Below are 17205 nucleotides of genomic sequence, written 5' to 3' on the forward strand. Positions count from 1 at the left end.
AGCCTAATTTCACCCCAGGGAAGCCCCTCGTGGGATTGTGGAGGGCGGGGTGAAAAGCCGCTGGTTTAGGGAGGGGGTCCAGCCTAGGCTGAGGGATGAGATGTGGGTTGGGACGGTCCCGACCCTTCCCCCAGCCTCTTTCAAGGATTTTGGAGAAACAAAGCCAGGATCCATTTCCTCTTGATGGCTGGCAAACTGGGCCCGGGCGGGAGGTCCTGGAAGCCTGAGCCTGGGGCGGCGTCGGACACCAACTCCCAGGTCCTCGCCCCACACGGCCACATTCTCGCCCAGCCCCGCCTCCATTTAGCTCCCCCGTCGCGGCTCCGCCCCGCGGTAACCACGCCCACACGACCGTATCCCCGCCCACGACTGGCTTCGCCTTGGCCCCGCCCACAACCCTCCTTCCAAGCGGCGGCTACGGCGGCGGCGGCGGCGGCGGCGGCGGCAGCAGCGGTGGCGGGGGCGGGGCTGGCCTCACCCGGAATGAAAACAAACGGCGGCCGCCGGCGCATCCGGGCACTCTGTTGGTCGCAGCGGGCGCGGCGTGGCGCAGGTGAGGACCCGGCGGCCGAGTGTCCCCGACCCCAGTCTCAGCAGCGCTGCTCGGCGCCCCGGTTCCCGGTCCGACTGGGCACCTCTCCTGACGGGGGTGGAGCGGCCGCGGGGCTGGGGTCAGCGGCCATGCGTGAAGCTGGGCCGGGGCCGGGAGCGGCGGGTCGGGCTTCGGGACGCGCTGGCCCTTCGGGGCCCTTTGGTTTGCGCTGAGTTAGGCACAGGTGTGGGGTATTTAAAAGAAAATGTTGAGTGTATTGATTTGGGGAGAGAAAGGAATAAATATATCTATAAAAAATTAGCCAAATGCTATACTTGAATCGTAACACTTACTCCGAGTATACCATTTGGGATTTATTTGCAATCAAAGCCAGATTTTCTTTGCTATTTAATGACGAGACACTTGATTTTCTCGAACCTTGACGACCTGATTCTATTACTCTCACCTCCTTCCCTTTTATTTTTAATCAAGAATCTTTCATTTTCCTACATATTTTCGTAAGAAAAAATGAATGTGTCTTGACTAGATATAGTTGTGCTTCAACTGTATATAATGTATAGTTGAAAAACTGTGGCTAAAGGTAGCATTGATTGATTCATTACAAAAGTGAAAGTGAAATTTTTAAAGGATCGTTATAACGTTTCACTTTCTGTTTGGAGCAGGGAGTGGTTTTAATGAGTTTCGTCTTTTCTTGGTTACAATGTGAAACATTGTATGGCATGCATGAAACTTTTTCAGTTCTCATTTCAGTTAAAATTAAAAGCTGACTTATTAAACTTAAAATATGTCACCACTTACTCTGTTGTCTGTAACTGAAGTTTCCTAAGTTTCAAGATAGTGGTTTAATTTTTTTTAACATTAAATCCTATTAGGTGTAGACCCTGGACCTGTTGTTTGCTCCCTGGAGTGTCTGACACGCACTAGGTTTGTAATACTCCTTTGTCCTTCTGTCAAGTGGTGGCTTGGATGGCATCTTTTTAAAAATTTTTATTTGTTTATTTTTTTAGTAGAGACGGGGTTTCACCATGTTGAGCAGGCTGGTCTTGAACTCCTGACCTCAGGTGATCCGCTGGCCTCGGCCTCCCAAGTGCTGGGATTACAGGCGTGAGCCACTGCACCTGGCCGTGGATGGCGTCTTTGAGTACCGCATCAGCCTTTCAAATTGCTTGGCTCCAGTAACCAACCTGTGAAATTACTGTCCCCCAGTGGGGAAACAGTAGGGTTGCTGTGATATTTTATTCAGAATTTCTGAAGATTCATGAGTAGTATGTAAAGTAGTCTTTTAAGTTATTGGTGTTTGAAAAGCTAACGCTTTAAGTACTAATATGCTTTGCTGTGATAAGCTGTTTGTCAGTGCTTGAAAATGGAGGATTCTCCCATGGGCCACCCAGGTTGCACACATCAACTTCCTTGGCTGTGTTATTCCTTCCTCTCTTTTCTCCTCTCTGTCCTGATTAACATAATTCTTGTCCCCTGCACTGACATCAAATAGATTTGAACTTTCTTTAAACAAATATTTGTTTATGAAATACACAAGCTACCAAACTTGATTTCAAAGTTGCGTGAATTGGGTTTGGGGGGATGTGGAATACTGGCCCTCAATAGAAAAAAAGAAATTTATCTCAATAATATTAACTCATATTTTTTCCACTCTCTAGAATTGTCTTCATCATTCAGGGACTAATAACATTTTCTTTACTTATTGCTTGTGTGATTTGGTAAACCTTAAAGCGCTGTGCTACCCCTGCCAGCTGCCTCACATCTCAGCTGCCTCACATGCATCTTTGAAGTGCTGTGCTAGTGTGGGATAAGTAGACAGCTCCATCGTGGCATGTACTTCTCTGGGAGAGAAAAGTTACATACCTGAAACAGGCAAGCAGCAAGGGACTCCACGACAGAAGTTCAGAGTCCAGTATTGTGGGTGGAAGTTACGCTCAATTTGATGCTGCCTGATTTTGTGTCTTTGCCTGAGTCATGGCACAAACTCAGGGCCCTGGTTTTCTCAGCTGTAAAATGATCCAATCAGTGTTAGATTTGAATAGTAGATGTGCTGTTAGGCTGTTAATCAGAAAATATGCAACATTTTTCTAGTATTGTAATCTTTTTAATTTAAAAAATTCTGACATAGAAAATATTTATATATTTATTATTATTTTGAGACGGAGTCTCACTCTGTTGCCCAGGCTGGAGTGCAGTGGTGCCATCTCGGCTCACTACAACCTCTGCCTCCTGGATTCAAGCGATTCTCCTGCCTCAGCCTCCTGAGTAGCTGGGTTTACAGGTGCCTGCCACCACGCCCGGCTAATTGTTCATTTTTTGTTTGTTTGTTTGTTTGTTTTAGTAGAGATGGGATTTCACCATGTTGGCCAGGCTGATCTCGAGCTCCTGATCTCAACTCCTGAACTCAGCCTCCCAAAGTGCTGGGATTACAGGTCTGAGCTACCACGCCCACCTGAAAATATTTATTATTGATAGTTTACAGTTCAAGCAAGCTTTTCTTTATATTTAACTACCAGGATGATTGGCCTTTTGTTTTATGTGAAACTAGCCAAAGTATGAGAGAATTTACAAGCTCACACCTGTAATCCCAGCATTTTGAGAGACCAAGGTGGTGGATCACTTGAGGTCAGGAATTTGAGACCAGCCTGGCCAACATGGCGAAATCCCATCTCTACTAAAAATATGAAAATTAGCTGGGTAGGCGTGGTAGTGCACACCTGTAATCCCAGTGACTAGGGAGGCTGATGCAGGAGAATGGCTTGAACCCAGGGGACAGAGGTTGCAGTGAGCCGACATCACACCACTGCACTCGAGTCTGGGCAACAGAGCGAGACTCTGTCTCAAAAAAAAAGAAAAAAGTTCACCACTCGAGGGATTTATCTTTCTTGTATTTTCTCTTTTCTCTTAGATAAGAGAATAGCGGATTAAGAAATAGCAAACGTGTAATAATCCTTGCTACATATTGGTGACTTTGAAATACATGTTTTATGTATGTAATATATATAATTGAACATATATTTCCATGTATATTTTTAGAGAAGTCTGGAGCTTGTTTAAACCATAGTAATTTATATTTAATGAGAGAAGAAGGGAGCTTTGCTTACCCAACAAAACACCTTAACATGTAGGTAAGTTACTAACACTTTAAAATGCAGTGTGGAGTTTTATTATTATATTGTTTTGCTTTCAGGGATGGCACAAAAGAAATACCTTCAAGCAAAATTGACCCAGTTTTTAAGGGAAGACAGGATTCAGCTTTGGAAACCTCCATATACAGATGAAAATAAAAAAGTTGGTTTGGCATTAAAGGTATTTTTCTTTTAAGACATCAATAATTGGCAGCATTATAAATCTCCTTGGTAAATAAGATTCTGAATTGTCAGGCATGACCATATAAACTTTTGGCATAACCAAAAGCATTAGTGGTGAGCAGGTACCCACTTTTTACTAGGAATTGACAACCTTATTTTTGTTTACTAATATTTTATTCACATAAGGATGTTATCTAATTTTTCAGGCATATATTTTTAATACCATCACAGAATTACATAACATTATTATCTGGAACTCATTTTGACCCATTAGTGCAACAGTATTGGTGCCAGTAAGTTATTGCATTGTGTATTCAGAGTGACAGTGTCTTGGCTCATTCTCGGTCCTCCTTGCTATCATCTGCTATAAAACAATTGCTCCTTTCCACCAGTTTTCTTGATGCTCTCACTATCAGTGTTCATTTTTCCAAAATAGGTTTTTTTCTAACAGTTGTATCTCAATTTTTCATGGCATCATCAGAAATGGTATTGTATGTAAGTGATGTTTCTAGAAACTGAAGTGTGCTTGTTTTTCTAAGCAGATAAACAGTACTCACTTTTGCCAGAAATTATCATATTGGAATTTCCTAGCATGTACTTCTCTGCTATCATTTGGAGTGTCCTGAACATGATGTAACATTTATCAGGGACTAGGGATTGTCATCAGGCATTGAATTGCTCTGTGTTGTGACATAATGATGTGCTTGGGAGGTGACAAACTGTATTAGGGTCCTAGTTTTTCTGTTTCTTCTGTTCCAGGCAGGCCTCACTTTTTCTTTGCAACCCACCTTCCAACCTTGCTTCTGAATTTACTTGTTATAGTCTCTTGGTTTAGAAACTAGGTGTGGCATAAAGGAAAGATATTTGTCCCTGGTTCCTGGCAGAGCCAAAACTCTTGGGATTTCCTGAGTGGTAAGCATGATGGGGACAACCTTTGTTCTAATGAGGCTTGGTTTCCCCTAGATAGCTTCAGGATGGGGCTGGTCACCGAAAGTACCCAGCTGTGATTAGACACTTGAAACTTTCCGCCCTCCCCTCCAACCTCTGGGAAGGGAAAAGTGAGCTGATGACTAATACTAATGGTCAGTGATTTAATCAGGCCTGCATAATGAAACTTCCATACAAACCCCTAAATGACAGATTTTGGGCAGCTTCCAAATTGGTGAACACATCCACATGTTGAGATGTACACCCCCAAGTCCATGGGACAGAGGCTTCTATGCTCAGGGCCCTTCCAGATCTTGCTTTAGTACCTCTTCATATGAATAGTCATTTGTGTCCTTTGTAATGAACTATATTTGTAAGTGTACCATTGTCTGGAGTTCTGTGAGTTGTTCTAGCAAATCATGGAATCTGAAGGGGGGTGCTTGTGTGAACCCTCGACTTTGTAGCTAAGGCAGACAAAAGTATGGATAACCTGGGGACCAGATCCTTGGTAACTGGTATCTGAAGTTAGGGCTTTTTTGTAGAGTGAGCCCTTAAACCTGTGGAGTCTAACGCTAACTCTGGGTAGTTAGTGTCAGAATTGAATCATAGGACTTCCAGTTGGTGTCAGAGTTGGCTGGTGACAGGAGGAAGAAAGAAATCCTCACTAGTTAGGTTTTCTAGAAAATTATAGAAAGTTTTTTTTGAAGTACTTATAATATATATTCTAGATTTTAAAAAGTATGTATATAAATACAAAAATATAAAGAATGTATTTCTAAAATACGTCAAATGTCATTAACATAGGTATATTCTTCCTCTTTTCCTATGTAACTGTTAAAAAACAGTATTGCTGGACCCAGTGGTGCATGCCTGTAGTCCCAGCTACTCAGGAGGCTAAGGCAGGAGGATCACTTGAACCCAGGAGTTGGAGACTGTAGTATGCTGTGGTCCCACCTGTGAATAGCCACTGCACTCCAGCATGGGCAACATAGTGAGACCCCGTCTCTAAAAGAAAAAAAAGTATATATAGGTTTATGTTACTTAAAAAATTTTTTTTCTTTTTTTCTTTTTTCTTTTTTCAAGACAAGGTCTTTGTCTGTTGCCCAGGCTGGAGTGCAATGGCATGGGCATAGTTTACTGCAGCCTCCAACTCCTGGGCTCAAGTGATTCTGCTACCCCAGCCTTGGGAGTAGCTGGGACTACAGGTGCATGCCACCACGCCTGGCTAATATATTTTTATTTTTTGTAGAGACGGGGTCTCACTTTGTTGCCCAGGTTGGTCCTGAACTCCTGGGCTTGATAAATCCTCTCGCCTTGCCTTCCAAAGTGCTGGGATGACAGGCATGAGCCACCACACCCAACCTATACTCCTATCTATAAAGTTTTCCAACTTCACATATATAGTGAACATCTCTTCTGCCATAAATTTATGCTTACACCATAATTTTTACATACTGTATGGTATTACATTATGAATTTAATGAAACCTTGATCTTTGGGGTTTTTTGAAGTGTTTACTGTTTTATGAGATGTTTAGTGAAACATTGAACCTCAAATGCAAATACCGATTGAGAGGAGTATCCCATATCTGAATTATTTGGGACTGGAAGTGTTTTGGATTTTGGAATGTTTGCTTTATACCTACTAGTCAGGCATCCTAATCTGAAAATTCAAAATTCAAAATACTTCCGCGTGCATTTCCTTTGAGCATCTCCAGATGTTGAATTTTGGTGATTTCAGATTTTTGGATTAGAGATATTCATCTGGATTCTTTTGGGGAGGAACCATAATGACTTTGCTCTCAGTAGTAACTGGTTCTCATCGTTTCCTGAGCCCTTTCAATCTTCTTTTTTTTCTCAATTCTAAAGCTCTCCCTGACAAGTAATTTTACAACTAGTACCCATGATTCACAGTTTTTCATTAAGAAAATTGTTTAAGTTCAACTTGATTTGTTCTCACAAGTTTGAAAAATTGGAATATTTTCTGGTTTTCTTTTCGTTTTCCCCTCTAGTGGAGTTGAACAGTTCACTATACTTTTTAAATAGATTGCAGTCACATAAGTCATAGCCCACCCTTTTCTTCCCCTTAGAAGATTCTCAATTATTTTTACTTTTTCTGTTGAGCCTTTTTTTTTTTTTTTTTTTTTTTTTTTTTTTTACTATTTGTGGGTAGAAAACATTTATCAAAGAAATTTTTTTTTTTTTTGAGACAGAGTCTTGCTGTGTCGCCCAGGCTGGAGTGCAATGGCGCAGTTTTGGCTCACCGCAGCCTCTGCCTCCTGGGTTCAAGCGATTCTCCTGCCCCAGCCTCCAGAGTAGCTGGGTCTACAGGCACACGCCACCATGCCCAGCTAATTTTTGTATTTTAGTAGTTATGGGGTTTCACCATGTTGGCCAGGCTGGTCCCAAACTCATGACCTCAAGTGATCCACCTGCCTTGGCCTCCCAAAGTGCTGGGATTACAGGCATGAGTCACCACGCCCAGTCTCAAATAAATGTTTTCACTTTTTCCTGGACTCTCTAAACTCCACATCTCTCAAGATGTCAAGCCACAGCGTGGACTGCAGTGTAACGGGGTGACCTCCACTCATCAGAGTTGATGGCCTTAGAGTCTTTCATGCCCTTTTCTGTATTTTGCCTTTTTGTTTTTTAAGTCAGTATTACATTTTCTGATTTTTCTTGATAGGACCTTGCTAAGAAGTATTCTGACAAACTAGAATGCTGTGAAAATGAAGTAGAAAAGATAATAGAAGAAATACGTTGCAAGGCAATTGAGCGTGGAACAGGAAATGAAAATTATAGAACAACGGGAATTGCTACAATCGAGGTGTTTTTACCACCAAGACTAAAAAAAGTGAGTAATTTCCCTAAATTTGAGTATGCACTAATGTCTGGTTAGTGATGTGATCAAATAAATTGTTGTTTTTTGAGAGGTTACAATCCAAAGTTAGAATTCTTTTAAGTGACTTTACATATTGAACAATTTATCAACTTAAAAGTTAATGTTACAGAATCTTAAACTGGAACATTCCCAAGGTAGGCTTTTAGAGACCCTCTTGGGCCTCTAAAATGCCACAGAGCTGTATGTCACGTTCTGATCCTTTCTAGAGTGCGAATGTTGAGAAGTAATGGGGAATAAAGGACTCCCAAGTTTCCTAGATGCCTGTGCAGGAGGACACAGCACAGAAGGCTTCATCCTTTTCCTGTTCCAGTAGAGGTCAGAGGGCAGTCTGCCGAGTGCTCAAGCAGGGCCGAGGAGATCTGGGTGGGGTCACCTCCTCTCATTGCCATGGCCAGGTAGTTTGCATCTACAAATGTCACTGTGGCAAGGCACCCAGAGTCTCTTGGGACTGATCAGTGCCAGCACTCTCAGAAGAAATAAGAGTATAGGGTCCAGCCCTACTGGGTCTGTGGGTTTTTCTCCTCATGTGTGGAGACAACAGATCGTAGAAATAAAGACACAAGACAAAGAGAGAGAAGAAAAGACAGCTGGGCCTGGGGGACCACTACCACCTAGACGTGGAGACCGGTAGTGGCCCCGAATGCCTGGCTGGGCTGTTATTTATTGGATACAAGGCAAAAGGGGCAGGGTAAGCACTGTGGGTCATCTCCAGTGATTGATAAGGTCACAGGAGTCACGTGTCCACTAGACAAGGGGCCTTTCCCTTTTAGGTAGCCGAGGCGGAGAGAGAGAGGACAGCTTACGTCATTATTTCTTCTATGCTTTTCTCAGAAAGATCAAAGATGTTAATACTTTCACTAATTCTGCTATTGCTATCTGAAGGCGGAGCCAGATGTACAGAGCAGAACATGAAAGTGAAACAGGAGTGTGACCACTGAAGCACAGCATCACAGGATGGCGGTGGGTGGGCCTGACTGATGTCAGGCCTTCCACAAGAGGTGGTGGAGCAGAGTCTTCTCTAACTCCTCCAGGGAAAGGCTCCCTTTCCCGATCTGCTAAGTAACGGGTGCCTTCCCAGGCACTGGCGCTACCGCTAGACCAAGGTCTGCTAAGTAACAGGGGCCTTCCCAGGCACTGGCGTTACCGCTTGACCAGGGAGCCCTCTAGTGGCCCTGTCCAGGCATAACAGAGGGCTCACACTCCAGTCTTCTGGTCACTTCTCACTGTGTCCCTTCAGGTCCTATCTCTGTATGGCCTGGTTTTTCCTGGGTTATAATTGTAGAGCAAAGATTAGTATAATATTGAAATAAAGAGTAATACTACAAACTAATAATTAATGATATTCATATATAATCATATCTATAATCTATTTCTAGTATAACTATTCTTATTCTATATATTTTCTTTATTATACTGGAACAGCTTGTGCCCTCGGTCTCTTGCCTGGGCACCTGAGTGGCTTGCCGCCCACATATATATTAATATGTAAAATGTCATACATGAATGGTCATAGCAACACTATTCAGTAGCTGAGAGATGGAAATAGTCCAAATGTTCATCAGCAGATGAAGGGATAGATAAATGTGGTCTATTCATACGACAGAAAACTATTCACAATGCAGGGGAATTAAGTGCTGATGCGGCCATAGCGTGGGTGCACCTGAAAACATGATACTTAGGGAAGAAGCCAGACACAAAAGACCACGTACTGCATGATCCCATTTATAGGAAATGTCCAGGTAAATCGGTAGCAGCAGAAAATAGATGAGTGGTTGCTAGGGGCTGGGGGGCAAAGGGGAGTGAATGGGGTACAGGCCAGGTGTTTCTCTGAGGGATGGTGGAAATGTTCTGAAATGTTAAAGACGTCCAGCCTTGTGGGAGAGGCCCCTCTGAGTAGCCCTGCCTGGTGGTGCCACGCTGCCGCCCCCTTGAGGATGTGCAGGTCACAGGGTCAGCCTGTGCTGGGTTATGTTCAGTAGACTTCTAGGCAGGCAGCGTTTTAGTTCTTAACGGTGAGCTAAGTTTATATCCTCTGCCGTCAGCTTTTCTGATTTCACAGGGTAATCTCTCCAAAGTGTGTTAAATTCAAGTACACTTTACTTTATTTGTCTTACTTTTAACAGGATAGGAAAAACTTGTTGGAGACCCGATTGCTCATCACTGGCAGAGAACTGAGGTCCAAGTGAGTATCTGTGCACTCTGTGTCCTAGGTGCTCTGGGCCTTTTTATATTGGCTCATTTGATCCTCTGTGAGCGTCCTCTTAAGATAGGTAGGGCAGGTATTATCCTCATTTTATAGAAGAGGAAATTGAGGCTTTGAGGTTGAAGGACTTATTAGAGCTGATACTGGTAGGTAAGTGGCAAAGTGAGGGCTCAAGACTTGCAAACACTATTTCCTGGTGTAACTTCCGAGCAGGTGGGAACTCCATGCCCATCACATGGTAGGCACTGGGTGTATGTTTGAAGGAATGAGTGAGTGATATAAACAGGAGACACCTGGTACTCACTAGCTCATCAGTTTTGAATTATTATTTTTTTCCCTAATGCACCAGTAGCTTGCTATGACCTTCAGCATGGTGTTTTATCTGATTTCAGGCTGTTGGCCCATCTGTAAAACACACACACATACACACACACACACTTGTCTGCCACATACTAGTGAAATCCTACCTTTGAGATCTGGTGGGTTATTTCATCTCCTTATATGTTTTAAAATGGTGTTGGGAGCACCTCCAGGGCTAGCTAGCGGGTGTATTTCTTCAGCTGATTTTTCTCATTTCCTTCTTTGGTCTACATCAGGACTGTTAGGGGTGGATTCAGGAAATGACATTCAACATACATGCGTAGAAGATCCTGTGGATCAGCCCCCGTTATGGGTTCCTCCAAGGAGACCACAGAAGGCATAGGGGGTGGATTTTCTCTGGATGTGCAACTAGGGCTTGCTGTTCACATGGATCTACGGCATTGTGGTCTCCACTGCCTGAGGAAACAAGTAGTAAAAGAGAGTTTAAAAAGGACCTTGTCTCCTACAGTTTCAAATAGCCATCTAGTAAGATGGCTTTATTGTGATGTTTGTGAGTCAGCCAGTTGAAATCCTGGGTGTTTCTGATAAAATGTATAAAATAGCTATCATGATTAAAGCCTTCTTTTAAAAAATACTTATTTATTTTTTAGAGATGGGATCTTGCTCTGTCACCCAAGCTGAAGCACAGTGGCATGAATATAGCTCACTGCAACCTCAAACTCGGGTTCAAGCAATCCTCCTACCCAAGCCTCTCAAGCAGCTAGGGCCACAGGCACGGGCTACCAGGCCTGGCTAATTTTAAAAAATTGTTTGTAGAGATAGGATCTCTCTGTTGCCCAAGCTGGTCTTGAATTCCTTCCTGGCCTCAAGCCATCCTCCCACCTTGGCCTCCCAGGGTGTTGGGATTACAGGTGTGAGCCACTGGGCCTGGCTAAAGTCTTTTCAATGGATAATAAATAACAATTTTGTTTTCACTGGTTTTTGTTTTACAGAATAGCTGAAACCTTTGGATTTCAAGAAAATTATATCAAAATTGTCATAAATAAGAAGCAACTACAACTAGGTATGTATGGCACAGTATGCATAAGTTTTCAATGAACCAAATATAGAAATAATGACTTCCCTTTTTTTCTCACTGGCTTTTCAAAAATTTGTAGCTTTATTCCAATTATAATCCAAAACTGATTTAGAAGTTTACTAAAATAAAAATGTAAAGCAGAAAATAGCTTTTCCAAGAAATATTTATTGTCTGCTCTATGATAGTGGGAAGAAAGACACTCATTACAGCTTAGATAAAATGTTATAGAATGGAACATGAGGTGTGCTGAGTGTAAGATGCCAGTTCCAGCAAATTCTTCTTGAGCGAGAAGAGCGAAGGCTCTGTGAAGACAGTGGGGAGACCATGGTGGCATGCGTTCCAGACGGAAAGCCTTGTGTCAGAGCACTATGGTGTGAATTTGAGGAACTGAGGAAGGTCCAGCGTGGCTGTGTGTGGAGAGTGAGGGGAGGGGAGTGCTTTTTAAGGATGGAGGGGCAGGCAGAGGCCACACTGAATACCCAGGAGACATTTGGCATTGTCTGGAGACATTTTTGGTGGTTATAACTTGGTGACGGGGGAGGTTGTGCTGCTGTCATTTAGTGGGTGGAGGCTAGGGATGCTGCTGAACGTGCAATGCCCAGAACAGGCCCCACAACACAGACTTGCCCAGCCCAACATGTCAGTAGCACAGCTACTGGGAAACGAGAAACTAGATGACCTTACTCAGTGTTAGTACATTTCTCCTAAGAGAAATGGAAAGACATCGCCGGGCGCGGTGGCTCAAGCCTGTAATCCCAGCACTTTGGGAGGCCGAGACGGGCGGATCATGAGGTCAGGAGATCGAGACCATCCTGGCTAACACGGTGAAACCCCGTCTCTACTAAAAAATACAAAAAAAAAAAAACTAGCCGGGCGAGGTGGCGGGCGCCTGTAGTCCCGGCTACTCGGGAGGCTGAGGCAGGAGAATGGCGGGAACCCGGGAGGCGGAGCTTGCAGTGAGCTGAGATCCGGCCACAGCACTCCAGCCTGGGTGACAGAGCGAGACTCCGTCTCAAAAAAAAAAAAAAAAAAAAAAAAAAAAGAGAAATGGAAAGACATCTGTGCTGCGGAGTGATACACAATTCTGTGTGTGTTTTAGAAAGGTCATGTAGTAGAGGAATGTATTTGAAGGTGGCATGAGTTGACTTGAGACCAGTTAGCTATTGCAGCAATCCATACAAGCCCTGTAGCCCATAGGTTTTCAGTGCGTTCCTGTGGCCTCGAGAATGAAGTTCACATTTCTTAGCTTGATCTAAGCCAGCCCTTCACAGCTTACCCAGCCTTCCTTTCCAGCGTCCTCTCTAGCAATTTCCCATTGTCTATTTTAGATGTCATGGATACCTTTTCACTGTTGCCTCATCCCTCTGTTAATTCTGTTTGTGGCATCCTTCATTGGACAGAAATCCTTGATTTTGGTGTCATCAAACCCATTTCCTATGGTTTGTGTTTTGCTGAAATCCTTTCCCTAACCCCAGGGCCACAAGGAGAGTCTACATTTTCTTGAATATTAGCTTAATCTAGAAGAGGTCCTCAGTCTGTCCAGAGTCCCCCTTTCTATATAAAGTCTCAGGGTTCCTTTATTTTTCTTCCTACATAATTCATTAAATAGTCTGTCTTTTCCCCAGTGATTGGTGGTGACCCTTTTTGGGGGGCCCTGTTTCTATACTTTCTGTTCTTCCTAGTCACCTGTGGTTTTTTTTTTTTATTACTGTGGCTTTGTTGTAGTCTTAAAATCTGGTGACCTCCCCCAACCCTTGCCTTTTTTTCTTTTTTTTTTTTAATCAAGATGGCTTAACCACTGATGGACCTTTATTTTATATATTAATGTTAGAAAGGTTGTCATATTTCTCAAAAGACAATCCAGCTACAGTTTTCCAGAAATGTGTTTACATTTGTGTTTTTAGTTCACAATATTATTTTGTTATTTTAAAATCTGTTTGCATCTATGTTTACCCTTTTTTATTTTGTTTATTTGCATCTTTGACATAATTTTTGTTAGATTTGTGTATTTGGCTAATTTATTCATGGAGCCAACTTTTGATTTTGTTACTGTTTTCTTTCATTCTGTTTCATTGATTTCTGCCCTTTATTTCCAATTTATGAGGAAACTGAGTCCTAGAAGACAGGTAGTTTATTCAGGGCCACAGAGTTAAAACGGTAGATGGAGCCCATGGTCTTTGCTTTTATTTATTTATTTAGAGATAGGGTCTCTATCTGTCACCCAGGCTGGAGTGTGGTGGTGCGATTGCAGCTCACTGCAGCCTCCGCCTCCCAGGTGCAAGCAATCCTCCCACCTCAGCTTCCCACTGAGTAGCTAGGACCACAGGTGCGCACCACCATGCCAGGCTAATGTTTTATTTTCTGTGGAGACGGGGTCCACGTGTTGCCCAGGCTGGTCTTGAACTCCTGGGCTCAAGGGATCCACCTGCCTCAGCCTGCCAAAGTACTGAGGTTACAGGTGTGAACCGCCATGACCTGCTGGTCTTTGCTTTTAACCATGACAGCAGGCTGCAGTACAGCTTCCTGTTTGTAGCTGTGAATTGGCTTTGTTATTTTTCCAACTAGAAGGTAGTGTTATACTTTCTCATTTTCCGTTGATATTGTCTAGCACAGTGTTCTCCTTGTAGTAGATTATCAAATATTTGTTGCTTTGATCTGGTCTTAGGCTGAGAATAAAGAAGATTAGAAATGATGAATTTAGTTGATTCTATTGTTGCTAGCTGATTTTAACCACTGCTTAACAGTGACATACTTACAAGCAAAGGTAGGCATATTTTTACCAATTATGTGGTGTGACGGTATGCAGGATAAGAATTCCATTTTGCAGGAGCGAGGGCTGATGTCTGTAACCCAGCACTTTGTGAGGCTGAGGTGGGAGGATCGCTTGAGCCCAGGAGTCCAAGACAAGCCTGGGCAACATAGTGAGACCTCATCACTGCGAAAAATACAAAAATTAGCTGGATGTGGCCGGGAGCAGTGGCTCATGCCTATAATCCCAGCACTTTGGGAGACCAAGGCGGGCGGATCACAAGGTCAGGAGATCGAGACCATGGTGAAACCCCGTCTCTACTAAAAATACAAAAAATTAGCCGGGCATGGTGGCGGGCGCCTGTAATTCCAGCTACTCAGGAGGCTGAGGCAGGAGAATGGCGTGAACCCGGGAGGTGGAGCTTGCAGTGAGCCGAGATCGCGCCACTGCACTCCAGCCTGGGGGACAGAGCGAGACTCAGTCTCAAAAAAAAAAGAAAAGAAAAAATTAGCTGGATGTGGTGGCATGGGCCTGTAGTCCCAGCTCCTCGGGAGGCTGAGGTGGGAGACTTGCTTGAGCCCAGGAGATGAAGGCTGCGGGGAGCCATGATCGTGTCACTGCACTCCAGCCTGGGTGACAGAGTGAGACCTTGTCTCAAAAATAAAAACAATTCCATTTAACATAGAAAATGGACTGTTGCCGGGCGCGGTGGCTCAAGCCTGTAATCCCAGCACTTTGGGAGGCCGAGATGGGCGGATCACGAGGTCAGGAGATCGAGACCAGCCTGGCTAATACGGTGAAACCCCGTCTCTACTAAAAATACCACAAAAAACTAGCCGGACGAGGTGGCGGGCGCCTGTAGTCCCAGCTACTCGGAGGCTGAGGCAGGAGAATGGCGTAGACCCGGGAGGTGGAGCTTGCAGTGAGCTGAGATCCGGCCACTGCACTCCAGCCTGGGCGACAGAGCAAGACTCCGTCTCAAAAAAAAAAAAAAAAAAAAAGAAAATGGACTGTTACCTGGTGAGCTTAATGGCTTTTTAAAGTAATAGGCGATTCTGATTTTTATAGGGAAAACCCTTGAAGAACAAGGTGTGGCTCACAATGTGAAAGCGATGGTGCTTGAACTAAAACAGTCTGAAGAGGATGTGAGGAAAAACTTCCAGTTAGAGGAAGAGGAACAAAACGAGGCTGAACTCAAAGAAAAACAAATTCAGAGGACCAAGAGAGGACTAGAAATACTGGCACAGAGAGGTACCCAGAGCTCTGGGCTTGTCACCCACTCAGACGCTTAGGGGCAGCACTGAATCACACACATGGGGGATCACGGCTCTCCCTGAGTTTCACCTCAACAGTCTGACATTTTTAAGGTTGTTATCCTCACAGCTGTTTAACATTGAGTTCATGGAGGTCCTTTTGGTTTTGTTACAGCAGCTGAGATGGTGGTGGATCCAGAAATGACACCGTACTTAGACATAGCTAACCAGACAGGCAGATCAATCAGAATTCCCGCATCAGAAAGAAAAGTAAGTACTCTGAGAATGTGTGGCCTGTCCTTAGATTTGTTGTCAGGACAGGGGTGGTTTTTTAGTTACTTCATGTTGGAAGTGTTGTAAAGGGTTGGAAACAGTGCTCCATCTCCAGCCTTGTAAACAGCAATGTCACCACGTGGTGAGCACTGGCATCCAGTGGGCCTCACCCTGTGCTTTTCAGTGCATTAGTACAAAATGTCATACCTCACCATCCTGGAGCAGTGACTGTCAACATACCTGAGGACACGACCCACTGCCTTCAGTGCACACGGCCTCCTGTGGCAGTACTTTTTGTTTAGTTTATTTTGCTAGAGGACCATGTCCCCTCAGGGATGGATGAGAATAGGGGCAAGGAAACTGTGGTTTGGGAAAAGTCCACAGGTGATTCTGACATCTCTCCCCTGTTTCCTCATGCCCTTTCCTGTTCTGTAATTTGGAATAGGTAAGCAGGGGTTTAATCTTAAACATATCTGTGGGGTTTTCGTTTACTTTATTTGGTTTTTGAAAAGTAATATGCTTTTAATATAATTTGTTTTATTATATTTTAAAGTGATGTTTTTAAAATTCATATTTTTTCCTAGGCCCTTATGTTAGCTATGGGATATCATGAGAAGGGCAGAGCTTTCCTGAAAAGAAAAGAATATGGAATAGCCTTGCCATGTCTGTTGGACGCTGACAAATATTTCTGGTAGGCGCTTTTGTACTTGGTGAATACCAGCTTTAAGGAAGATGGCCCAGACTATACAGAGCACCCTGCCATGCCCTTGAGACTGCAGACTTTCATCTACGACAGTGGTTAATGTAAAAGAGTAGTTATGGTGTAGACCGGTGAATTTCTTCTTCCCTTTGTATTTCTAATTGACCTTTCCTCCCTGTAAAGAAAAGAATTTTCAAGAGAGGTAGGATATCCTCTCTTCTTTTGTACATGTGCTGTGTTGCTAGTTGGAACTTTCCATTATAAAGTTTCCAGTCAGCTTGTCACCTAATGGTTTTGGGGTAGTATTGATGATTATTCCTCAAATCCATTGTTTAAGAGCTGTATGATGGTGATATTATTCCTTCTGCACTTACTATTATTTTTTTTGAGATAGAGTCTCACTCTGTCACCCAGGCTGGAGTGCAGTGGCACCATCTCAGCTCACTGCAACCTCCATCTCCTGGGCTGGAGTGATCCTCCCACCTCAGCCTCCCAAGTAGCTGGGATCACAGGTGCACATCACCATGCCCAGATAATTTTTTTGTATTTGTTGTAGAGATGAGGTTTCACTATGTTGCCCAGCTTAGTCTCAAACTCCTGGGCTCAAGTGATCCACCCACCACAGCCTCTCAAAGTGCTGGTATTACAGGTGTGAGCCACTGTGTCTGCCTTTTTTTATTATTATTATAGAGATGGGGTCTCCCTGTGTTGCTCAGGCTGGTCTTGGACTCCTGGACTCATGTGATCCTCCCGCCTTGGTCTCCCAAAGTGCTGGGATTACAGGTGTGAGCCACTGCACCTGGCCTCCCTTCTGCATTTATTGTTGGAATTCTGAAAAAATTTTTTTTTGCTCATCAGTTATTTTATATGTGGAGGTACAATTTGTATAGGAAAGATAGAATAAAATACTTTGTTCCTTTCTTCTTATTTTCTTGT

At 43.6% G+C, this 17205-nt stretch overlaps 1 protein-coding gene across 4 annotated transcripts in view; it reads left to right on the plus strand.

The window, feature by feature from the left end:
• The first annotated feature begins 518 nt into the window (after nucleotides 1-518).
• NUB1 (negative regulator of ubiquitin like proteins 1) overlaps nucleotides 519-17205 on the plus strand; it is a 33586-nt gene continuing 16899 nt past the window's right edge. Inside the window, exons 1-9 of one of the 4 annotated variants that reach the window (XM_065542811.1) lie at nucleotides 519-776; nucleotides 1426-1477; nucleotides 3744-3862; nucleotides 7477-7644; nucleotides 9816-9874; nucleotides 11209-11279; nucleotides 15112-15294; nucleotides 15472-15566; nucleotides 16154-16260. In XM_065542811.1, the coding sequence (XP_065398883.1) occupies nucleotides 3746-3862; nucleotides 7477-7644; nucleotides 9816-9874; nucleotides 11209-11279; nucleotides 15112-15294; nucleotides 15472-15566; nucleotides 16154-16260 (800 nt within the window). In that variant the 5' untranslated portion in view covers nucleotides 519-776; nucleotides 1426-1477; nucleotides 3744-3745. The remainder of the gene's footprint in view (nucleotides 777-1425; nucleotides 1478-3743; nucleotides 3863-7476; nucleotides 7645-9815; nucleotides 9875-11208; nucleotides 11280-15111; nucleotides 15295-15471; nucleotides 15567-16153; nucleotides 16261-17205) is intronic. The other 3 variants (XM_005551213.5, XM_005551212.5, XM_015448303.4) reach the window with 3 other exon arrangements.

Source organism: Macaca fascicularis, chromosome 3 (assembly GCF_037993035.2).
Source record: "Macaca fascicularis isolate 582-1 chromosome 3, T2T-MFA8v1.1".
In the NCBI taxonomy this organism is placed as follows: Eukaryota; Metazoa; Chordata; class Mammalia; order Primates; family Cercopithecidae; genus Macaca; species Macaca fascicularis.